The following is a 25,751-nucleotide window of genomic DNA, read 5'->3' on the forward strand; positions in this document are numbered from 1 at the left end:
CACTATATTCTGTCTGCACGTGAAGCAGCCTTACAGTCACATTACTTTTATTTGTAGTGTAACATACTTGCACATTCTTACTACATTACTTAATATGTATTTGACTCTTAGTATTTATATATTTACTAGTCTATACTGCTCATACCTGGCCCATAGTGTATTCATATTTAGTCATATCCATTCATTATTTATAGCACACTTACACCACTGCCTGTACTGGTAGAATCTTCTATATTGTAGTCATAGTTGAACCCTAACATTGATTATACTATAATCACAATAAAGTTGAATGTTGTAACCATGTTCTTGCAAAACTGTATGATATGTGACAGTATATAATCAGATCATTGCAGTCCTAATATGTAGTGTCTTAGTATCTCAACTTAAATAAACCATGTATGAAAGGAAGTGTGGGCGTTGGTTGTACACGCAGCTCAGTCAATGTGACGTAATTTCTGCTGCGCAAAGGATTATGGGTCAGAATGGCCAAAGAAGCATGATGACATGCATACTGCAAAATATGACCGGATGTAGTAGAACATCCTGGTACTTTTGGCATACTGCATCTGACATACTATGTATTGGGACACACTAATTCTTTTTCTGGCATACTAAATAGTATGGTAGTATGGGTATTGGAACGCAGGGACGGGGTCGAACATGGGGGGATTGCACATGCGCAGTGTAACTTGAGCTGCGATGCTGGAGGGTGACAGCAGGGGCGCTAGATAAAAAGCGCAGGATCCGCTCAGGCGATCAAGGAGTGCGCTTGGTGCGGTCTGCTTGGACTTTTGGACGGCGGCTGCCTGAAGTTGTCGGAATTGCATCTCTGTCATTCTCACCCACAACGCAGGCCACCAGTGACAGTCCAGTAATAAACTGTGAAAATGGCATGCATGCACATCCCCTTTATTCCGCAGTCTCACGCCATCTACTGAGCCTTTGAGGAAGTGCAGAACAGATTTTACTGCGCATGTGCAATCCCCCCATGTTTGACCCCGTGTCTCAGCCTTCCCTTGAACAGCCTTGAACAGAACACGGAAGTCAGTGATGGGCCCTTGGATGTCTGATGTCAGCGGGAAGTGAGTGTGCGTTTCACTTAAAAGTTTAATGTATGCGATGACTTTGGAGTGAACCCCTAATCTGGTACATTTGCACGTCGCCGAGGTTTGGGATTTGAGCCAAAATAGCGATGAACTGGGCCGAAAGGATCTCTGCTTTCTCCCGCAGTCCGTCTCGCTTCCTCTACGGGACAACAGCCGAGGGTTTCCTCGCAGAGCTGCTCCGTGAGCTCCGAGATGACAGAGCCAGTTACAGTGTCAAGGTAAAAACAAAGTAATAATAAGTTAACATCCAGTCCTTTGCCATGCTTCATTCATCTGCTGCACTGTTTGCCCACCTACTATTATCCGGTACGAAATACTGTACCTGGCATGAATAGTTTATATTAAATAAATAACGTTAGCTCATAAATGTTAAATTGTCACATTCAGGAAATCCCTTCACTTGTACTCAACGACGTGTATACAGCTGCTAACACTAAATTGTCCGATTTTTCAATGGAGTTTGGCCTGTGGCAGTCTCAACACAGTCACAAACCATGTCTGTCTCTACAGAGAAAAAAATCCCCCAGAACCCACTGGACTGGTTTTCTAAAATCGTAACTGTAAATTGAGCCATATTATCTTAGACGCTTTTCAGTGGTGGATGAAGTATTTTAAAGCCATGCTTAAGTACAGATTTCTTACCAGAAAATGACTTATGTATAAGTTGAGTAAAAGTCTTTTTTATATATACATATATTTTCTTTTTATTTGAATTAAAAAAGGAAATCATCAGGTACAAAGCCACTTACATTGTACAATTTTTAGAACTGACAAAACAACATCATACGGACAAATAAATATACAAATAATAAAAAAAACATGCAGACAAATAAACAATTAAATAAGACTATTTAATCAAACAAAAAACTACAACAAAACTAAATAAGTAATGATAGTAATCAAAAGAAAGGACCCTAGGGTTAAACTGTGGCAGGTCACTAGGGGTAGTTACTATAGTACTGGGTTTTGGCAGTATCACAGTGCATCATGGCACCTCTTGATATGGACATTTTACATAGGACTATAACAGCCCATTGAATGCATCACTGCATGACAGTACATGGAAATTTCACATCATTCAAGAAATCAACAGCAGTACACTGTTTGATTCAGTACAACGGCCAGCACTAAGTTACAATACAACTTTTACTTAAAATCTGTTCTATATGGCTTAATAAATCAATCAATCAATTCTTTCTACCCTTTTTCAAAATAAGGCTGTCTGAAGTCTCAATTCAAAGGTTAATTCTTCCATAAAAAAATCCATGCATCACATTAAACCAGTCAGTTGAAGTGAGTGACTCTTCATTTAACCATTTTTGTGTGACTTTTTTTTTTTGCTGGCAACCAGCATTATTCTAAAAATGTACATATTGGAGAGGCCAAGAAGCTGATGTGTTATCTTTCCCAAGTATAGGAACTGAAAACTAAAGTTAGTCATAATATTTAACATTTCTTCCACACTATCCTCAATTGTTGTCCAATAATGATGGATTCCAGGGCATTCCCACAATCTGTGATAATGAGTTGCTCTCCTTCCTCCACAGCCTCTCCAGCATGCTGTCTGCTTCGCCTTACACTGTTTGATTGCTGGTATTATAAATTATCTGACCATATTTTCCATTTAAACTCTCTCAAAGACAATGAGTTGGTTGATTTCCATAGCATGTTGTTTAAGTTTCCCCACTCCTCCTTTGATATTTTAAAGTTTCCCTCACTTTCCCACTTTTCTTTTATATAAAATGTGTTCACCCCACCTTAGTTTTGGAAACCCTTATGTAATGTAAATACTGTTTTGTGACCTGGATTAGCTCTATATGCTGAGATAAAAACTTTTAATATGCCCAGGTCTAGAACTAAGATTTTCCAGATCTTCTTTATTGATTGTCTCATAAACATGATGCCTCAGCTGTAGAAATCTATAAAATCCTGCCAGGCCAAGCCATATTGCTCCCTCGGGTCTTGCAAGCTTTTGAGTGAGGATTTTTCAAATCAAAGTAAATTGTTCGACCTTGTTCCTGCTATTTTTAAAAAAAATTTGCATCCAGCCTGTTTGGGAAAAAACCTGGAAGTACTGTAACAAAGTATTATTACTTTGTTACATTCCAGTACTTGTGCTTTCCTTTTCCAACTGTATGTTTAATGTAATCATAACTAGTGTCTTTGGTCTCTAGTATTGTGAATACTGATGGACCATAATTCTTGCATTTCCCCCACTTCAGGTCCTCCTGTTATCCCCCCTATGTGAGTACCCGACACTGCTGTGTCTCTCAGACTCGGTGGGCGAAGAGACAGCCCTGGAGCTCATGTCAGTGTTCCACCAGAGTCTTCCCAAGTCTGTGGAGTTCCGTTGTAACCTCCTCCTGGCCCTTACCTCGGTGCTTGTCTGCACCTCCTGCGTGAGCAGCCATTCCCGTGCATCTCAAGACTTCCTGGACCTACTCCTTCAGATAGCCCAGGACACCAGTGACCTCCAAGGTGATGGTGCTTTTCGCTTTTTACGGGCCACGGCTTGTGACTGCCTGCGGGAGCTGGAGGCCAGCTCTCCAGGCCTTCTCTCCCAGCGCCTCGAGCTCTTAGGGGGGCTCCGTCAGCGAGAAACCTCCCGGCTCCACCAGGCCTACACAGGACTACATAGTTTGGTGTTAAGAAACGCTGTGTATCAGCTCACCCAGGAAGCAGGAGCTGGGGCTGATCATCTTAAAGCTCTTCTGGGGGGAAATACATCATTTGCATGGGAGGCAGAGCTGGACTCAGGCCTTGTGAATAACAAAGACTCAGCCATACTGTTTTCTCTTATCCTGGGTCCCATGGGTACAGTACCAACCCTCCAGACTGGGCCTGATTGTAAGGAGTTGCGTCCAGTCCTGTCCTCCCTCCTGGAGGAGTCCTACCTCCTCACTCCTCTATGTCAGGCTGCACTGCTACATAGACTGACAGAGGTGGTTGCCATGGTACCTGGTGTCCCTCCAGCCGTATTCAGAGCTCAGCTGCTGCGACTGCTGGGCACAAGCGAGGTTTGTCTCAAATTGAATGAAGTAATCTGGGTTTCCCTGACGTGTTTTACTCTCTTGCTGCTGTTTACAAGCATTTTGCCTCATGCAGTATAGTAAGTTGTAATCCTTAAGCTTTTACTCCACGTTGACTTGGTGACACTCTGAGGCCCTGATCACAGAGAAAGCTTTTTGCAGGTTGGAAAACACGCGGTGCACCGCACAGCCTTTGTTTTTTTAATTGAATGCCACTAGTAAAAAACGCTTGCTGCACCTTTTTATCATTGCCAGGGAACCACCTCATCACCTCCTTAACCTTCCCATGTAATCAATCTACCATTTTATTTTATTTATTTTACTTCACAGTATTTAGTAGCTAGTTCCTAAAATGGCCAGGCAGGTAGCTCTGGTTGAGGATGAGAGGCTGTCAGCAAATAGTTTGCTGGGCACAGGGAAATGGAGATCTGTGTGGATACATGAGACCTTAAAAAAAGAGGGTGGCTCACGGGGAGTACTTCCAGTTGGTCCAGGGGCTTTGCCTCCATGATGGCTGTTTCAAGTACTGCACTAATATGCTTTCACCCCTGCTGTTGTCTATTGAGATGGTGGTAACTGCAGGTATCCAGCAACTGCTATCACCAGTTTCTCCTCCATTGTTTACCAACTGTAAACTTGTTGTCGTGACCATGACAGAAGGCCCACCTCTCAAATAATTGGATTGAACAATGGGGAGAAAAGTGGAGATGATGTGGAGCACTTTTCAACTCGAGGAGTTCAGAGTGCTCCAGCATAAACGCCAGGTGCCCAGAGCGCAGAGACGTGAGGTGCATAGCAACGCAAAAACAGCAAACAAAAAGCTTCATTTTCATTAAAAACAATTACAGAAAATCACCTCCAGCTGCTAAAACACTTTCTCTGTGATCAGGGCCAGAAGCAGCCACTTTGTCAGTAACAGATAAGCAACAAGTGTATCTGTTTAGAGTGCAGCCAAACAAACTCACATTGTTTTTAATAAAGAAGTTGGTCAATAATTAGCCTTTTCCCATCATGCAGTGAGAGCAAGCACCACCTGATTTCTTGCTGAGCTTGGGGAAAATGTTTTATAGCAGGGTACAGTAAAGCTGATTATCTTAATGAGGAGTTGAAGGTGTGCAACCTGCCACCTGCAGGTCTTCACTTAACGGCTCACTGTGGCTGCTGCTACTGTTCCTTTACTCCAGACACTATTTAAATATGATCTAATGGAAACTGTAGAAAATGACTGTGGTGTTGTTCTTGTAGATTAATTTTTAGTGATAAATATCTGGTGGGGCTAACTCTGGTGACAAATATATCGCGTTTAGGATTGCAGCGATATACCAGTTTTAAGGTATACTGTTATATAAAAGCTGAAGGTTATCATACCATGTACATTTGCTTATCTACGATATTGAAAAAAGATCCAACTGGATGGACAGTCCTCCCCTTCATTTTAGTTGTTTTCAAAGGGGAGACTTTTTACACAAGTTTCTATTAACAAAATGGTTTAAGTTTCAATTATAGTAATAAAACATTTGTTAAACCAACAATAAGCCTTCCACATTTTTATTCCTTTAACGGTAGTTCGGACTGATAATATAAATTCTGTAATACTTTGATACCCTGAAACCGTGATATTTTCAGAGATGGTTATCATACAGTGAAAATCACATACTGTTGCAACCCTAATTGTGTTCCCTGCGGGAAAAGCCATAGAATTAATACAAATCATTGAAAGTTTTAGAAAATTAGTGGAATTTTGTTGTGTGTAATTAAATTGTTGCAGCAATCTTTCATGGAAGATAATATTCCACGTAATGTAACATAAAAGCATTTTTTTTCTGAAGCTGTTCACGTAGCTCTAATATCCATTGATGTGACGTTTTGTTTACTATCACGTCCATTTCTTTATTTTCTCCCCCTCCATCTCTCTCTCTCCATGAATGATAGCTTACTGAAATGATGTTTGTGTAGAGTTTGAATCTGATATGTTTGAAAAACGCTGGGCAAGTAGGGCAGCAAAAAACTTAGAAAAACTTTTTAATTATTGAATAGAAAGTCTACACATAAATAGTTTAAAAGCAAATTTATACTTGCATCAGCTCTGCGCAGAGCCTATGCACATGGCCTGCGATGTTAAGCATTTATACTTTCACGGTGGTGTGTCTGTGTCACTCTGCAGTTACATCTCCAAAACACTAGTGGGAGCTGGGGTTTCTGTGCTGTGCTGTAAAGTTCAGTTGATTCAAAACACACCCAAAACACATGCTAGTTTCAAACACAAGTACACAAATTGGCCTAATTATCACTCGCAGGATTCCCAGACAAAACACTTAACATAGGCTTGTGCTAATAACATTATAACAACATTATAATAACAACAAAATGTGTCTAGTAAAAGTGTTCTGTCTGTGAATCCTGCGAGCTACAATAAAGCCGATTTGTGTACTTGTGTTTGAGATTGTTGCTATTAAGCCAAGCTTAATGTGTGTTTTGGGTGTGTTTTGAATCAAATAAACTTAACAGCACTTAACAGAAACCCCATGACCAACTAGTGGTTTGGAGGTGTAACAGAAGAGTGACACGGACACACGACTGCTCAAGTATAAGTGCTCACGACATAGGTTGACATATGCCTCAGGGCGTAGGCTTTGTGTCGATGCAGAGCCTACGCAATAGGTACAGTGTTGATTCAACAGAGAAGTATAAATCCTGCTTACTTTTTTACAGTTTTGACTTTGCTCACCTCCTTCCAGGTCTGCCTCTTTCACAGCACTCTGCTGATGAAGTGTGCATTCACAGACAGCCTGTTCAGCGCAGAAGACGAAGCTTTCATCCTCCAGCGGCTGGTCATGCTTTCCCAGCACCCACTGAGCAGTACACCCGAGAAGCTTTTCTATATGGACTGTATCCTGCACTTTCCTGAGAACCGGCCAATCAGCTGCAGTGATGGCGACGAGACCCTCCCAGTGCTGCTGACTCCACGGCTGGCCATGGCTCTGGTGCCCACTGTGTTCAACGACAGCGCCACCATGCTGGCTCGTCTCAACCTGCTGTCTCTGGTCTACCTGGAGGAGGGAGAGGAAGGGGAGGGGGAGGAGGGCAGGGGGCTGGCCTACCTCTACGAACACCTCACCTCACTGCTGCACATCGTGGAAAATGGAGGCAGCCGAGAGATTGTTGTTACCTTCTTCAGAGCTGCTTTCCTCTTTCTTTTCTACTTTTGCCATGTGGAGCGCTACTTTTACAGCCTGATGGAGAAGCTGTGTGAGCTCTACCTCCGCCACACCCACCTGGCTCCGCACTTCATCAACTTGGCAGACCAGACCCAGGGCAAGCTCACTGAGTCCAGCTGGGCTGTGGGGTTCCTGAGGGCCCTCCAGGGGGTCATCACTGAGGCCCCGCTTGCCCAGCTCACCTTGCAGGACCTGAGCTGGCACCTCAAGATGCTGGCTCGAGTGGCGGAGGAAGGAGAGATCCCCCAGCACAGCACCCTCAGCTTCCTGTCCAGCATCATCACCCCATCTTCCTCCTCTCTGTATGTGAGCAGCGACTGGCGTCTGGGGAACAGCCTGCTGGGGGTTTGCCGCTGCCTCCTCATCCACCCCAGCCTGGACTCACTGCTCATACCTCTGGCTGATGTCCTGCAGGATCTTACATGCCGCTATGGAGACACAGGCATCCAGGACCACACCCGCCTCTACTACACCCTCCTGACCACGCTTTCCAGGGAGAAGCTGGCTGGGATTTTGGCACAGGGTTCAACAGAGGGAGGGGGGCAGGTCAAGAAGCGATCGCTGTCCTGCATCATGGCTGAGAGTGAGGGGCTGACAAGCCTGCTAACCATCCACCAGACAGAGAAGACAATATTCAGGCTGACTGAGGCCCATTCTAAGCCACAAGATGAAACCCAAACTGATAAAGAAGGTGACATAAACCATAATGGGACGGAGACCTGCCCAGGAGAGGTGAATACAGCACTGAGAGTGTACAGAGCTCAGTTTGATGTCCCTGGCTTTGCCTCAGAAATCACCTTAACCTACCAGTTGACTCATGTTGAAACTGATGACTCCTGCTTTGATCAGCTCTACAGTATCCGTCTCCACTTCAGCCTCACAGATGACCACTATGAAGAACTGAGTGACATCAGTGTCCCATGTCTCTTCAGAGAGAGAGCGTCGCCTGAGGTTTCACTTAGGTTGAAGCCCCGCTGGCCCTACCCCACCACCCTCCACACCAGCGCCATTTTCACCACCCAGGATGGCCTCACCTGGCTCACTGTCCTGCCACACATCCACGTGGCTTTCCAACAGGCCTTCATGCCTCTGCCTGCTCCCCCAGCCTGGGGACAAGGTGGCAAACTGAGACTGTTTCAGGGTTTATGGGATGAAATGAGCTCTGACAATGGGGAGGACTCGGCTGACTGTGCGACCAGCCTGTTCTGCTGCCAGCTAAAAGGGGAGGCTCTGATTGCCTTGGTGGAGAATCACTTCCTCCCCTACCTTATATCAGATCTGTCTGATAGAGAAGATTTCAAGGTGCTTTTCTTCCTCCCGCCACAGTCTCATGTGCTTCTGAAGATCAACTTGGAGGAAGACACTACGCACTTCAACATTGTCACAGATAACTGGCAGCTCCTGCCTCACATCAGTTCTTATCTACTGACAATCACATCTTCACAGGAAAACACTGACAGTTGACTGTGATGCATCTTACTGGCTTGGTTTTAATTTTTAAAAAAGCTGATTTTTAACAAAATCTTCTGATTGTTGTCAGCACTTTAATAACGCTAATTGTACTTAAGATTAAATTTCTAGAGACAGTTGATTTAAAATAAAGTTACTGCACTTTAATTGTCTTGACCTGAAATGAATCAAATGTGTCAAATTAAATATCTTGTCATTTATTTACCAAATACAGTCAAAACAAATCTTATTGGCAGTAGTCTCTGAACAAAAGACAAAATACATCATTTGCTTGCTGAGTTGCCCAGAACCTAACAGATGGCTCAACAGAAATCTTATTTCCCTCCCAGATGAAAATCGGGCTATACAAAATCAAAGCGAGGATCCATCAACAAAATTGCATATAAAGACATGAAAGGTACCCCTGTTTTGTTTGGGTTTTTTTTGGTCTAGTGTGTAGGATTTAGTGGCATCTAAAGGTTGAGGATTGCAACCAACTGAGACTTCCATGTGCCAAGCATGCAGGAAAACTACAGTGGCCAATACTAAAACGTGAATGGTCTTATATAGAGCCACTCAGTATGTTTACATGATAGGTAAAATTGATTTATTGTGTTAGTCCTCCTAAAACTTGACCGACTGAAATCGTACTAAATCGAATTTCTCAGTCGGACTAACACACTCAGATAATGCGATTAGGAGTTGAATTACTACTGCATGTTTACAGTCAATTAGATGCAAACTGGCCTAGGTGCTCTGTGCATTGTCCACATTTTCCCACTTTGACCCAGAAGACGAGTATCATTAAATGCTTAACAGAAGAAGAAGCCGGTAACAACATGGTGAAATCTACATCCAGAGCTGCAAAGTTGTCCACCATGGTACCAGTTTACTGCCAGCTAACCTTAGCTAACATGTTGATTGCTTGGTCTGTGACATAATAGGTTAACTGAAAAAAGGTCCAATACCAACAAGTTGAAAGGGGGCATATCGCCACCTATCTCAGCAGAGTCTGACATACTTTAGTTGATACTGTAAATGGGTTCCCCTCCTGCGCTTGTATACTGGGACAAGGACAGTGTTCCAATTAAATGGCTTAGTTGAGCTATAACTGTAGCTCCACTTAACTGTGCATATAAACCAATAGAGTGTTTGGTTTGTCCGTTCTGGGCTACTGTAGAAACAACATTGCCGATTCAGTGGAAGAGGACTCGCTCCATATGTAGATATAAACAGCTCTTTCTAAGGTTATGAAAACACGCTTATTATTTTAAGTCATTATACACAGAGGACAACATTATTATGAATATTATATTCCATTTCTGCCAATAGACTTTTTACACAAACTTCCATTAACAAAATTGTTTCAGGTTTCAGTTATAGTAATAAAACCTTTGTTCCACCAAAAATAACCCTTCTGTTTTCATTCCTCTAAGGGTCATTCTGATTGATAATAATGTAATTTCTGTAATACTGTGATGTTTTCTGAGACTAAGCATACCATGAAAATCTCATCTCATCCCTCATTGCAACCCTTATCTCATCCTTGTGATGAATGGTAAGATCCAACTAAACTTTGGTGAAATAGATTTGATAGAAGCTATTAAGCAAACATTTAAAAATTTCATTTGATAAATGTCCATGCACAGGTTTGTGCCAAGTGTAGCCGAGTTTGAGAAGACCATCCCTAAAGATGCAACTGTATACATTCAGCAAAAGCAACTGATGTTGTCCTTGTTATGATGTTGATGTGTGTACAAACAAAACGTTGTAGAAATAGGCTGTGCACATAAGTCAGTATATGAAAGTTACCAAAACACTGTCTGACGCTCTGATATCAGCGATTTCAATCAATGTATAAATTTGCAAATTTCAACACTGGATTAGGATTACTTTATTTTTGTCTTATCAACTGTATGTCCATTAAGACCATAGTTGGCATCCAGCATGTGTCCTTTTAAAACTCCCGACCTTTCTGCAGTCCAGTTCAGCCATGCTTTACTCAGAGAGGCCTTTGAAGTTTGGTTCTGTGTAAGGTGGTAAGGCAGTCTGCTGGCTCAGGAGTTTGTCCATGATGGCAATCTCTGTGTCTCTCTTCTCCACCTCATCTACGGGGGTCCAGGACATGTCGTGTTGAAGTTTGAATGCACCAACAAACGTGTGAGGGCAGCTTGAACCCCATTCCTTCAGAGGGGAAGACAAAGGAAGTATGCTATGTTGAGATGTGCAGCACTTCACCATAATCAAAAGACAACTTTTTTCCTTTTATGAATCAGTTCAGTTATTATTTTGCAACCAACAACTCTCTACCTAAAACTTTTTTTTAGTTTTATATTTAATAGCTGCAATGATTTGTTGAAGAGTCTACTGACAGATGTACTTTAGTGCTGAATGATGGCCTTTTAATAAAACTATGATGTCTCTGCAGTAGAAAGATTAAAATACTTCTTAAATTGGTGCCACGTGACCACAGAAAATCTACGCTTTTGCTCAAGAGGGAGAAACCTTCAACTACCAGAATGTGCTGCGCCACGCCAGACCAATAAATGCAAACTTGCCCATTTGACATACAGGCAGGCCAGCTGGCAAGAAACAATCTTGTACTACAGTTAAACAGTAAGCTAAAACATGTTTCTGAAAACATTTGAGGAAGACATATGCAACGTAGTAACAGAATCTTGGTTTATATTTGATCAGCGCTGCATAGCTTTCCCATTTGAGCTCAGTTATTTCAGCCTCCATTTTCACTACAAGAAACAGTATGGCACCCACTTTTAACAAATTCTCGCTATTACAACTAAACAGGACGTTTCTGAAAACATTTTAGGTGAGAAATAGGCAATACAGTGACACAATCTTGACTTATATTTGATCAGTACTGCCAAGTTTTACCGCTGGGTTGGATTTTGGTCCAAGTTTGAAAGTGAAAGAGAGAAAGGGAAAGGTCTGTCTCTTGCACTGCTTCTATTCTCTTTCTGTGCATTCTGATCCCCATACTACCATACTATATAGTATGCCAGAAAAATATATATTATGTCCCAATACATAGTATGTCAAGTGCAGTATGCCAAAAATATCAGGATGTTCTACTATATCCGTTCAGATTTTGCAGTTTGCAAGCCAGCATGCTTTTCTGGCTATTCTGACCCACAATCCTCTGTACAGCAGATGATAAGTCACATTGACTGAGCCACAAACATGACAGCTTGACAGCTCATTGAAGGCTGATGGATAACTGTCAGAAGTCGCATTTACCAATGGCAGCGCATTCAAGTAACTGATGACCTGTCAAATAGTAATAATAGGAATACTGATTGTTTAAGTGACCAAAATAATCATAAATATTACAAACAACAACAGGGCATAACTATAGAAATAATGACAGAGAACTGCAGATGTAATTTCACTGTCGCAAATATAATATGTTAGAATCTACAATCTGTGGAGTTATAACTTTTAACTACATACATTTCAAAGTAACAACAACAGATCTCTTAGGGTTGATCTTGTCTCATGCAAACTCAGTAAGTTAAATTTGTCCAAAGTAACAGATATGGAAGTAAGAGGGTCAAAGTTCAGGGTGTAATGTTATGTTCAAATAAACACAAGAAGTTTGTGCTCTAGAGAAAGGATCAACACTCAGTGAAAAACCTAAGCCCTATGATAAGCTAATATGGCAAGGTTTAACTATACAAACCAATGAACAGTGATAACTAGCATGTCTTTGGGGTCATCGGGTGGGAACCTCCTTTCACCAGTGTTTCGTCTAGTTGGTCGCACGACACCTCCAGGAGGCTAGACAGTGATCTCTAGCATCCCAGAGACACTCCCCTAATGCCAGGTCTCACTGCTCCCCTCCCTGCACCAACCCAATAACCTCCTTTACCTTACTTACGCATGGCTTTCTCAGCCCAAACAGCACTGCCACCTTCAACCAAACCCAGGCTCCGTACATGCGAGCTCCAGGTAGAAGCAGGGCTCATACTACCTTTCCTAGCAAATTCACCACACTCTATTTCACACACTACATAGCATAACTACAATATAAGCTAAAGTTAAAGGAGCTAAATAAACTTACAGGATCAGCAAACACACTCACCTTGCCGCATGGCCTCAAACAAAATGGATTCAAATAGGCCACTCCCACACTTAAATAACCTTCCTCTTCCTGGACTTCCTCCTTACTTTCACATGGCTTTCTCAGCCCAAACAGCACTGCCATCTTCAACCAAACCCAGGCTCCGTACATGCGAGCTCCAGGTAGAAACAGGGCTCATACTACCTTTCCTAGCACATTCACCACACTCTATTTCACGCGCTACATAGCATAACTACAATATAAGCTAAAGTTAAAGGAGCTAAATAAACTTACAGGATCAGCAAACACACTCACCTTGCCGCATGGCCTCAAACAAAATGGATTCAACTAGGCCACTCCCACACTTAAATACTTCCTCTTCCTGGAAGTGGATCTCTCCACCTGATCTCAAGGAGTTATGTGCCCTGTTTAGTAGTTCCCCCTGCTGGCCCCCAACTGACATTATTTCTTCTCTTATAGATAAACTGGCTACATTTAATTGCTTCATCTGACATTTCCCTCACTGTCTTCCTCAAACTCTGTCCCCGCACTCCGAGTTCCCCCAGGAGCGAGACAGCTGATGTTGCTATGAACCCCCTACACCCCACTTCCACTGGACAAATCCTAGTCTTCCATCCTCGCTGCTCAGCTTCTGCTCCTAAGTCTGCATATCTAAGCTTTTTTCTTTCATAGGCTTCTTCCACTGAGTCTTCCCAAGGAACTGTCAGTTCAGTGAAATAAACTATCCGTTGACTCACTGACCACAACACTAAGTCAGGCCTCTGCCTGGTACAAACTATTTCCTGGGGAACAACAAGCTTTCCCCCTAAATCTACTTGCATTTCCCAATCACAAGCACCTTCTAGGCGGCCACACCCTTGCCTCCTCACTAACTTATCTCTTCTGTGTTTCTCTCCCTCATGGACAAACTGAATTACTAAACTCCTATCCTTAACACCTTCTGAATTTACCTGTCTTCGTTTCCCTTCGATGCCTGCAGCTAAACATTTCAACACCTGGTTATGTCACCATGTATATCAGCCTTGTGACAAGCTAACTTTACAGCCTGACAAAATATGCTTTAAAGTTGCGGTACGTGAACACAATGGGCATGATGGGTCCTCATTTACCCACAGTTTTAGGTTCTGGGGGGTTGGTAACACATCGTATGTAGCCCCTACCAGGAATCTAATACGATTCTCCTCCATACTCCACAGGTCCCTCCAACTAAGCTTCCTCTTCTCTACACTTTCCCAATTCAACCACTGTCCCTGTTTAGTCTGGGCCACTACCTTTGCACCCCTTAGCATCTCTTCCTGTCTACGTATCTGTTCTACAACCAGCTTTCTCTTATCTTTGAGACCTGCTTTATTCCATACCGGTTTGCCTGAGCCAAGCCCCAGGCCTCCCCGGCCAAACTGAACATTACCTACAATCTCTGCAAGCCTAAGAGCTGCCTCTGCCTCCTGAACTGCCGATCTTGGGTTCCACTTCCTCCCCTTGGTTGGATTTGGAACCACACTCCTAACTATCACGTCCTTACTCCCAGATAACAAGAGCTCTGTCCTGACCTTGGTACATATAAATTCCTCTGTTAAACTAGATACTGGTAGCTGAAGTATCCCTTTTCCATACAATGCAACACTACTTAGGCACCTAGGAGCACCCAACCACTTCCTAATATAGGAGCTAACTGACCTTTCAATTCTCTCCACTACGGATATTGGAATTTCATAAATTGACAATGGCCACATTAACCTAGGATATAGCCCAAATTGCAAACACCACAACTTCAACTTTCCTGGAAGTTCGGATTTATCTATTCTATCCAATCCTTCTGCCACATCTTTCCTAAATTTCACCACCTGTTCCTCATCATTCAACTCCACAATGTACCACCTACCTAAGCTCTTTACTGACTTTTCCCTAATTGTTGGGATTTCTTCATCATCTATGACAAACTTCCTATCACTTAACTTCCCTCTACGTATCGAGATGCTTCTAGATTTACTAGGCTTGATCTTCATGCTGGCCCTCTTGAGGTTCTTATTTACCTTCTCTAATAGCCTCTTTGTACATGGCATTGTTGTGGTCACCAGTGTCATGTCATCCATGTAAGCCCTAACTGGTGGAAAATGCAACCCGTTCTGCTGTCTCTCTCCACCTACCACCCACTAAGAAGCTCTGATGATTACTTCCATTGCCATAGTAAATGCTAATGGAGAAATTGTACACCCTGCCATGATGCCTATTTCTAGCCTCTGCCAACCTGTTGTGAAACCTGCTGTACTTAGACACAGCCTAATATCCTGAAAATATGCTTTCACTAAGTTAACAACTACCTGTGGCACTCTGAAGTAGTCAAACGCACTCCAAATAAGGCCATGCGGTACTGAACCAAACGCATTTGCAAGATCTAAAAATACTACATGCAGGTCCCTTTTCTTATGAGAAAGTAGTATGTCCTGATTGTGTGCATACTGCATGCAACAGTACATTCTTTTTAAGGGCAGCTGCAGTACACACTAAAAGTAAAAGTAAAAAGTATGCAATTCGGAACCCACCAAAAGTGTCCACAGTGGCAGCCTAGTTGTAAAAATGCAGAAGTACAGCCTTTAGTACCGGCAAAAGCACGTGAGTCAGCAAAACTTTGGCAGACAACTTAAATAACCTCATCTGGAGCTGGGGGACGAGGAGAGATATCTCAGCACTGGTTTGATGCAAGGAAGTTTACTACAGTTCATTTACACATATTACCCACATTGTTTTGATACAAAGCTGGTTGAAAATCGACACAGTGTTCCTTTAACTAGTTCCAGCTTCTGAATTTTGAGGATTTGAGAAAACAAGCAATTTGATTTCACCTTGGCCTTTTATAATGGGCATTTTTCACCAGTTCCTGACATTTTTAAGACTAATCAAGATAATCTGTATACAATAAACTATAGTTGCATCCTATTTTTTTATTATGTATCCAACTTTTAGGTTTTAAAGAGTCTGCTCTGGGTTTTACTGTGGAGCTTTCTGTCTTGATCTTGAACAGTCAAAACGCCCTGGCATTTAATAAATTCCATTACCACTAGAAAGCTCGTTGTTCCTGAAAAACATGCGTAGATAACACTGCAACCAGTCAAATCCACCCTGACCTGCCTGTGTTTTGGCCACCTGCTCACTATCAGCTCCCATCTGGCTTTAATGAACTTTGAACACCAAACACCTCTAACAGTCACCACTACATACAAGCCTGCAGGGGTTTGGTTAGCCATTCATGTGTTCTCCTCTCAGTGGAAATCTCCCTGAAGGGGTGTTAAATGTTAAGTAACAGGTTCTGTGCTGGCATGATGTAACACTTTGTGTCCATGCTAGGGGAAACAGCATTAGAGGCAGCAGATCAAATCTATTAGTGTGTATCACACAGACCTTAGGAGAGATGATCGAGAAGTACTTCTGTCCAGATGGCCTCTGGTAGAGGTAATACATGTTGCCTGGTTTCTTCACAATGTTACAGGCAGCATGGTGGAGGTCACTGTCTCTTTTAGCATCTTCTAAAACCTACAACGAGAGGAGAAAATATGTGTACTGGACACATAGCATGTCCTCTTTCTTTGTATCTGACATACTCAAATATAATTTATTTCCTTTTTACAAGTACGATGTTGCATAGTAACATCAAGAGGAAAACATGTTACATTTTAAACTACCATATGAGCATAACTATTCTGGGATCTTATCTTGTTAGACACAGTGATTCTTTAACTGCAGTTGAGGAACTGTGGAGGAATTAAAATCTGTGATCATACAAGTCACCCTCATGACTCTGACTCACACTGGGCTCACTTCTATAGAGACTTAAAAAGTGAAAGTAAACTATTCCCTGTTTTTTGGGGACCCCTGGAACTCTCTCAAGGAGAGCCTTGTTTGAGAACCACTGGTTTAACAGATCACAGTCCACAAAAATCCATTTGAACGGTTTAAACTTGCAGTTTATGCATCATGGTGTCTGAGGCTTCAGCCCTGAATGTTATATATATATATATACACACACACACACATATATATATATATATATATATATATATATATATATATATAAATGTAGTGCAGTAAAAAGTACAATGTTTCCCTCTGGGATGTAGCGGAGTAGACGTATTAAGAAACAAAAATTGGAAATACTCAAATACAAACACCTTGAAGTTCTCTAGATTTTAATAATAGCAATTGCTATGCTAAAAGTATTCGGCTTCTGCTCAATAGTAATTACTAACAAATGCTAATATTTTTGACATTACAATTCATAATGCATTTGGAAAAAAAAAATCAGTTTATAAGGGTAAAGAAGATGCTAGAGTGCATAAAAAAGCATCAAAATTGAGCCTATTTACTAAAAAAAAAAAAAAAAAAAAAACAGGGCAGAACTTCCCCAGACCCTTCCACAAAGGTCCTGGCTAAGCCCCCGATGTCCTGAAATCCTGGTAACGGCCCTGCAACTGATCAATTGGTTGATTGTGTGTTCTGGTGTTTTTGCTGCTTACCTTCCTCGCCTGTTCCTGTAAGTATCTGATCTGGTCAGCAATGACTGTCAGTTTATTAGAGGCGTTGGCTTTAATTAATTCATCTCCCTAAAAAAAGCAAATGTATTTTCAGGACTGTTATAACCATCCACAACAACAGGTGTTGCTGTGTATAACATGGCAGTTTGAATGTAATTTTAATACATAAATCTCATTCTGAAACCTTCTGCACTTGTGATGCCAGGGCTACCAGGTCCATGGGGTCTCCCACTCTGTTGGTCTGGTAGGAACTGACCAGTTCCAGCCCACTGGGGGTGTTGCTGCTCTCAACCAGAGTCACTGCAACAACCACACATTTATTACAGTTTTATTATGCATGTAACTAAATCAAAAGGAGAAATGTTATTGCTCATAAAACTACAAATACTGTGTCACTGCCAGAGCTCAAACTAATGCAACAGCTGTTACTGCTACTATCGTACCAATGCTACTATCAATGTCACCTTACTTCACATTACTGCACTATCACAACAGCTGCTACTCTAATTACTTACACACAAATAATCATTCGTATTCGGTGAGTTTGCAGTGATAAACCAGTTTCAAGGTATATCATGATGTATAAGTTGATTGTTATCATACAGTGTACATTTGCTTATTTACAATATTGAAAAAAATATGCAATTGGATGAAGAATCTCTTGTTTCAAGTTTCAGTTATAGAAATAAAACCTTTGTTCTACCAAAAATAACCCTTTTGTTTTCTTTCCTTTAAGGGTCATTCGGACTGATAATAATATAAATTCTGTAATACCATGATACAGTGAAACCGCGATATTTTCTTAGATGTTATCACACCGTGAAAATCTCATGCCATAAAATATTTGTTAACATTAAACACTTCACTGCAATAATTTTAACTCGACACTTGGCAAGCCTAGCTCTCTCCCCTCTTTAAGCTTGGTCAGTATTTCAGCAACTATGCAGTCTAACAAAAAAATGGTGCAGGAACTATACAGTTGTTTTCTTCTATTCGGTTGTAATCTAATACAGATCACATATCTTGTATTGGATTACAGTGTACAGCAGTAACGTTAGTCGTTCATTCACAGCTGCTCGCCAGTCAAGTTGCCACTCTGGTTTACCGGCCTGGGACTGTTTAAATAAGGCTAACTCTAACTGCTAACTTGGAATATAACCACATTAATAGGAGGATAGGAGGCTCTGTAACGGTGAGACAAATTTAACAGTGCCTGCTCGGGACTGTGGAAATGTTTGATATGAAATACAAGTGACTGAGTAAATTTCGGTTACCTGTGGTGGTTTTGTCGGGCTGATTGGGAAGGCTGACCGTCCTGTCCATGTTGTCTTCTCTTAGTTTGCACAACAATATCCTCTTTGAAGTGACTTTTGTCTGATATAATCTCTCCGTTCACCTGCTGGTTTTGTAACCAGCTAATATTTGACCAAAAATACCGGAGGCATGACGGGGTCCTAAATCTCCGCCCCACTTTGCCTGTAATGGTAGTCCTGATTTGTGCCTGTATAAAAGACAAAAGAAAACAACCCAACAAAAAACAAAAAAACAAAACAAACCACAACTTTATCGGAGCTTCTGATTATTATGATTTCATATTTCAACATGAAATCCTTGTATCCATTAAAACTGAAATCGAATCAAATTTTATGACAAATTTGATATTCCACTTTCATTATTACTTGGATTTATTTTCAGGCACGTTAAAATAATCCCAGCCTGTCCACATAACATTCCAACGAGAGAAGATCTAACACTGTGAAGAAACCAAACAAGCAGGGATTAAGGAAACTGTAAAATAAAGAAATAAACAGTAAATTGAATATTTTCTTTGGCAGAATTCAGGATAGAAACAGTTGCTGGGCTACAACTGTCATATCAAAAGATTCGAGATTAACTTTATGGTAAAATAAAGTGGGAAATTTGTCGTGGGCTCTTCACCCATGCAGCCATTAAAAATACAACATATAACACAGTACATAAACAAATCAACATTATACACCAAACATAACAACAAATAAACAAAATAAAATTAATAATATTATTCAACAAACACCACATGTCTGTACACTTCAAACCCTGGGGCAGAAGCTTGTCCACCCTAAGGACAAAACACCCAGACATATGCAGTTATGTAGTGTATGCACTTCAGTGCAGCCAGGAATGCACAGATTTGTACATTGGTGAAACAGAACAACCACTCCACAAACCAATGGCATAGCACAGGAGAACCAGCTCGCCAGGTCAAGACTCAGCTGTCCACTTACATCTAAAGGAGAGGGGACATTTATTCAAGGATAGCAATGTGCACATCTTGGAAGACAGAAGAAAGATGGTTTGAAAGAGGAGTAAAAGAAACCATCTACATCAAGCTGGAACAACCACCGTTAAACAGAGGAGGTGGCCTACGACATCACTTATCACCCACCTACAGTTCAGTCGTGGGATCCCTCCCCAGTTGACTTCACACCCATTCACATCTGGTCCCACCTGACCCTAACGACTCACATGATGGCCAGGTGGGTCGACGACTCACATGGGATCTTAACGACTCTGAAACTAAGAGCACACATGTGACCCCAGTGACACTCTAAGGGTTCACATCCACACAGGATTTAAAGCCTGCGACTCAGCACCAGTTATTCATTTAGAACTGAAGAAGCTTCTTGGATGAGAGGTGAAACGTCTTCAAGAAATGCAAGCAAATCCAATTGTCTAGCACCTATGATTAATATGACCTGGATTACTAAGAATCTTTACAGATAAGTGCAAAATCTGCTCTTAAAAGTACTAGAGTTTGCATAAAAATGATGGTATCAAGTTGTTAAAGCATATCTATGTTACAGAATGTCTGTATGCACCTGTTAGTCAGACTTTTTAGCATTTTAATGAGCTGTATGCCGTTTGAACATTCTGCTATTAATTATTAATTACCTTTCTGTGGCAGCTTTGGGTGAAGTCGGGTATGTTAGACATCAGGTGAAATAGGACAAATAATGTTTTACATCTTGGGCTCTTTAAATATTAACAGCTAATCACCAAACATGATATTGCTTTATAAATGCAAATGTGCTTTACATGAAACAATCATTTTTATCAGTGTGAGATAACTATGATCGGGAGAATAAAGACTCAATAATCCACTGGTCATAGAACTTTCATGGTGTTGATTTTGTCTTTTTGGTAATAAGAGTACTGCAGCTAAAATAATAAGGTTATAACAACAAAAATGGTTGTAGGGTGTTGATTTTTATGAACTGTTTGACTTATAATCAAAATGTTTTCACAATACACTGCTTTTTATAGGAAAGGGTTTTAAGTTATCACTTAATGCATTCAGGTAAATAGGACAAAGAATTAAGCTAAAATGGGACATTTCTTCTGAAATGAAACCAGCATGTTTTCAGGCTACCAGGTGCCATAAAATCAGGTGTTATTCCCTCGGAAAGTTTTCTTGGTCTTCCAGATCTCAACTTGACCTCCACAGTTCCTGTTAACTGACATTTCTCAATTACATTACGAACTGAGGAAATGACTATCTGGAAACATTTTGCTATCTTCTTATAGCCTTCTCCTGCTTTTTGGACATCAGTTATTTTAGTTTTCAGAGTGCTAGGCAGCTGTTTAGAGGAGCCAATGACTTGTTGGGACAAGTTTCAAGAGTCAGAGTATTTATAGAGCTCTGAAATTTGCATCACCTGGCCTCTCCTATTGATGATTGTGAACAAGCCATAGCCCTAACAAGCTAATCATGGTCTAAGACCGTGGTAAAAGTTGTCTGAGAGCTCAAATGTCTTGAGGTACCCAAACTTTGAATGGTGCTCCTTTCATTTTTTTCAATCTAAAATTGTACAAAACAAAATAATACACTGATCTTGCTTGAAATGTTGAAAGCCATGTTTCATCATGTTTAAATTCATGCCTCTTGGAGATCAGTTTATCTTCTACTCACAATTCACAGCAAAAGAAATTTTGACCAGGGGTGCCCAAACTTTTGCATGCCACTGTACATGTACATTTGGGCACATCCAACTGGTGGGAACATGCTGGAGGGATTACATATCTCATCTGGCTTGGGAACGCCTCAGGATCCCCCAGGAGGAGCTGAAAAGTGCTGCTGGGGAGAGGAACATCTGGAATACTCTGCTCAGCCTGCTGCCCCCACAAACTGGCTTCGTGTAAGTGGTTGAAAATGGATGGATGGATGGACGGATGGATATACATGTACACGCATGTCAATAGTAGACAATACTGAGGAAACAGGCAGCAAAAGAACAGGAAAAGCATGGCAGAAAAGTTGGACAGTCTTTTTTATGAATAGCCACAGGTTACATTAATGATTTAACGAATTAATGACTGACCTCATTAATAGATTTTACCATAAACAAAATAAAAATAAACGTGACTGTTCCTTTTTAGCTGTACCATTTTGCCTGAACATGTCATGAGAGTGAGGTGGGGGTTCTTGATGTGTTTGAATGTCTAAAGAATACATTTTCCCTAAAGAAATATAGCAGAGCCATAAAATGTTCCACAAGCAGCAACACTCAAGGTTATAGTATTCAGAGGTTTTACGGGATTTTCTTGGTGATCTACCAAAGAATGTCCCAAATTACATGACTTCAGCCTACATTTAGAAGCCAGTAAAACAAAAACACTTGGTCTTGAGATGTCGATGATGATTATGATGATTTTGCCTGAATTAAATATAATTTACAGTTCAGCTGAATTCAGTCCTAACTTAAATTGAATATTTCCCTGCACACAGTAGGACCGTTCTTCTAATGGTATCTCCATGTGTATAAGGGGGATGATGGGGCAGAGGGGGTGTTACCGGTTACTCGTGCGTTCAAATCCCACCTCCAGACAAGTTACTGTCTGAGGAAGAAGTTGGACCTCCTCCTCTGTCTACCGGTCTTGTGCTCTCAGGGTCAGGCTTCTGCCCCGCTGCAGAGCCCTGACATTTTAGCACCATGGAGCTCCGTTATGCTTTACTGTTTCTCTGCCGCATTTTTCCTCTGTGCACTTCGGACACCGATGTCAGTAGTCGCTTCGTTTTAGAGCCCTATGATTTCCTCTTCGACACGGCGGTGGAAGCCTACTATAAAGGGGACTGGTTGACTGTTATCCTCAACATGGAGAAGGCGCTCAGGAACAAAGCCACAGTCCGCAATGTTAAGGTTCAGTGTCGGCTCAGCTGCGCCAACCAGACCGTTTTCGGAGTTCCCATACCGGGGGCTGGGTCCGTGGAGGACCTGGGCTTCTTCCAGAAGATCCTGAAACGGGCGGACTGTGTGAACTCCTGCGAGACTGAGAAACTGGGTTCACCAACTCTGCATCAAGTCAGTGAAGAAGTGGAGTTGGAGTTCACCAAGAGGACCCCCTATAACTACCTACAAGTCGCATATTTTAAGGTATGTAGCGAAGTACAGAAGCTAATATCAGCTAACTACAAATGTAAAGCCGGTGGCCACAATCAGTGCTGCCCTACTGTAGAATAGACTACAACATCCATAGTATAGTGTTTTCCTGTTCAGTTCATACTAACATGTTCCGAACTAAACAGAGAAAGCTCTATTTAAAACGCATTTTTGTTGAGATCTCATTCAAGATTTGACTCAGTGCTAATGTGGAGTTGCATACTGTAAACCCCAACCCCCCCAAAACCAAGACAGCCATGCCACGTCTTAAGGTGGAGTCAGCTTCTGTGGAGTCTGACGTTAAGGCGTCGATTTTGGGATCCAGCGGTTTAAAGGCCTACGTGTTGCTTTCATATGCTCCTGATAAAATACTACTCTCGGTTAGAACTTGAAAGCAGCACCATATTGAAAAAGTTAGGGCAGAATTTTATTCTGCTACAAAAATATGTGGAAGTGGAAGAAATAATCTCAGATATTATCATCGAGTATTTTTATAATAACTCCCATTATAAATTCCTACATACTCCAGGGTTTAGCCAAAAGGCACAGAATGATGCTGTTTAACCAGTGGTGTAAGGTAGTTACCACGGGCCCCAGTGCATGCTATAATGACAGGTCCTAGTTAGTGCACACTACTTACTAGTTATAAGGCGCGCGCACACACACACACACACACACATATATGTATGTATATTTGTGTGTGTGTGTGTGTGTGTGTGTACGTACATATATTAGGGCGGTCAAACGATTAAAAAAATGAATCTAATGAGTAGGGTTGAGAAGAACACTCGGATGTAGCCTACTTTTCATCATACGAGTTAAATGTGTCATTATCTGTACTCATGATAAAGGAAAATCCTCATTTGGGTAGCTGTATTTAATCTATTAGGCTACTCTTGTGATGAAAATGATCCGGAACTCATTCTGAGGCTGCTCTGTAGATACTTTTCTCACAAGCAATAAATATTGCAGCCTCTGGTAAATTCATACAAATTTCAGGCTAAAAATGATAACTTTAGATTAGGCCCAAGTATGCTGTAAAGCCCTGTGAGGCAAATTGTGATTTGTGATATTGGGCTTTATAAATAAAATTGATTGATTGATTGACTTTTATTTAAACCCCACCCACTCAGAAACCCTGCCGGTTCTGAGTACAGATGCAGATAATTTAGCTGGTTGAACAGATACAGACACAGATACAGATTTGTGGTGTGTTCGCTCATCGCTACTAATTAATTACATGCTCTATGATTAATTAATCTAAATTAAAGTAAAAAAAAAAGTATTCAAAAAAGCATTTAAAAGTGAAAAAAGTATTTAAGAAATTTCAGATCAAATGAATTTTGGACATAACTGTCCCTCCTGTCCTCTACCACTGAAACTGGTCTGCAGTCCATTGCAATTCATTTTGCAAGGGACTTTGTTGGTCACAGGTAGACCTACTCAGTTTGCGTCTGAATGCCTGGTCAAGTGTAGCTTGATGAGGCTGACTGCTAGCGCAAGCATCAGAAGCTGTGCTAGCTCAGACCTCTGATTTCGCTGCTAAATGCCTTGTGTTGAGGTGATATTTCAGGCTTGAAGCACTCTGATGGTATGAAAATTCCAGAGAGATTGCAGAGAACGGTGCTCTATCAACAGGTCCATCTGGGCATTTTTTCGATGTAAATGTTCCATTCACGGGCCAAGCAGTGTCATCTTGTCTGCCGCCATCATGTGACAAAGCCACTGAGGCCTTTAATAATGCACCGGGTCAAAGGGCACCACAGAACATGATTATTTCATGACAGAAAAAATTATGACAGAAATGGGTTTGCATTTTGAGGGCATATAGTCTGTGAATGGCACCATTTTTAATTTAATGTGAGTTCTTTTTTGAACATAGCTATAGTTCCAAGGTGGCAATTTGAATCATTCACAAGGGCCCCCCACCCCATCCCGCCCCACAGGTCCCAGTGCAACTACACTTCCTGCACTGTCCATATATAAGCCCCTGTGTTTCACGTAACATGTATAAATGTATTTTACGCCAGATTCATGAAGTTTGACCAGTGGTTATGGTACTGTTATGGTTCAGTTTCACTGCTCTGATAGCATTTTTCAGTATCTTTTTTCAGTAGCTAGCTGCCAGAAAACTGCTACTAGCAACACAGAGAGTGACTTGCTTAGTTGGTGAACATAGTGGAGCAACTAACAGCTATGGTGGAGACCAAAAACTGTGCTAAAAGAGGGTCAATGTTGGACTTAAATTCACCAGGTGGCCAAAAGCATGACTCCAACTGGATGCTCATAATGCTATGTGTCTGCTGGATGTGTAAATATGTAACAGTTTGCCAGCAGGTTAGTCATAACAACTTTACTCAGAGATAATATATCAATGTTGTGTTTCTAGTTTCTTTTGCTGCCACAAATGGGCAAAAAACAAATCATTTATTGCTGCTTTAATACAGAGGGCTGGACAGACTGAACCCTGTTTGGGAGGCACACAGAAGCAGACACTATCACAGTAATGAGCAGTCCCATCTAACAGGGGCTGAGGTGAACTAGTAACACACCTTCAATTTCAGAAGCTGAGCTGAACCCCTGTGTGGTTTTTTTTTTTATTTTTCAGATCAATAAGCTGGACAAGGCGGTGGCAGCTGCCAACACGTTCTTCCAGGCCAACCCGGATCATGTGGAGATGAGACAGAACCTGGAGTACTACAGGATGATGGCAGGAGTGCAGGCAGAGGACTTCAAAGATTTGGAGGCCAGGCCACAAATGGTGAGAGCAAACTCCTTCTCTGATCAGTTTTATGGCCTTTTTGTCCTCTTAGCCTCAGGGCCAGTCTTCAAAGGGGAGCTGAGTGTCTATAATGTTTATTTATTTTACTCACATTTCAGGAATTTTTGGCTCAGTATATTTCA

General features: G+C 41.5%; 3 protein-coding genes across 4 annotated transcripts in view; 2 read left to right on the forward strand and 1 right to left on the reverse strand.

Annotated features, from left to right (window-relative positions):
* The first annotated feature begins 994 nt into the window (after positions 1-994).
* Positions 995-8,970, forward strand: ap5b1 (adaptor related protein complex 5 subunit beta 1). 2 transcript variants are annotated; one of them, XM_078168973.1, is made up of 4 exons: positions 995-1,082; positions 1,168-1,324; positions 3,329-4,123; positions 6,874-8,970. In XM_078168973.1, the coding sequence occupies exons 2-4, from the start codon at positions 1,193-1,195 to the stop codon at positions 8,815-8,817; spliced, it is 2,871 nt and encodes a 956-aa protein (XP_078025099.1). In that variant the 5' UTR covers positions 995-1,082; positions 1,168-1,192; the 3' UTR covers positions 8,818-8,970. The 2 variants fall into 2 exon arrangements, with proteins under 2 accessions (XP_078025099.1, XP_033488290.1); XM_033632399.2 differs by having other exon boundaries at positions 1,008-1,324.
* A 29-nt stretch (positions 8,971-8,999) lies between these two features.
* On the reverse strand, positions 9,000-18,881 carry c1h1orf50 (chromosome 1 C1orf50 homolog). The gene is made up of 5 exons (XM_033632402.2): positions 18,705-18,881; positions 17,615-17,730; positions 17,413-17,499; positions 16,301-16,432; positions 9,000-10,986 (listed from the first exon to the last, which is right to left on the reverse strand). Exons 1-5 carry the CDS (start codon positions 18,751-18,753, stop codon positions 10,801-10,803), a joined length of 570 nt encoding a protein of 189 aa, XP_033488293.1. The 5' UTR covers positions 18,754-18,881; the 3' UTR covers positions 9,000-10,800.
* A 3,407-nt stretch (positions 18,882-22,288) lies between these two features.
* The window catches only part of p3h1 (prolyl 3-hydroxylase 1), a 36,116-nt gene continuing 32,653 nt past the window's right edge, over positions 22,289-25,751 (forward strand). Inside the window, exons 1-2 of the mRNA XM_033632401.2 lie at positions 22,289-22,841; positions 25,456-25,608. Coding sequence (XP_033488292.1) covers positions 22,401-22,841; positions 25,456-25,608 — 594 coding nt within the window. The 5' untranslated portion in view covers positions 22,289-22,400. The remainder of the gene's footprint in view (positions 22,842-25,455; positions 25,609-25,751) is intronic.

Source organism: Epinephelus lanceolatus, chromosome 1 (assembly GCF_041903045.1).
Source record: "Epinephelus lanceolatus isolate andai-2023 chromosome 1, ASM4190304v1, whole genome shotgun sequence".
Classification (NCBI taxonomy): Eukaryota; Metazoa; Chordata; class Actinopteri; order Perciformes; family Serranidae; genus Epinephelus; species Epinephelus lanceolatus.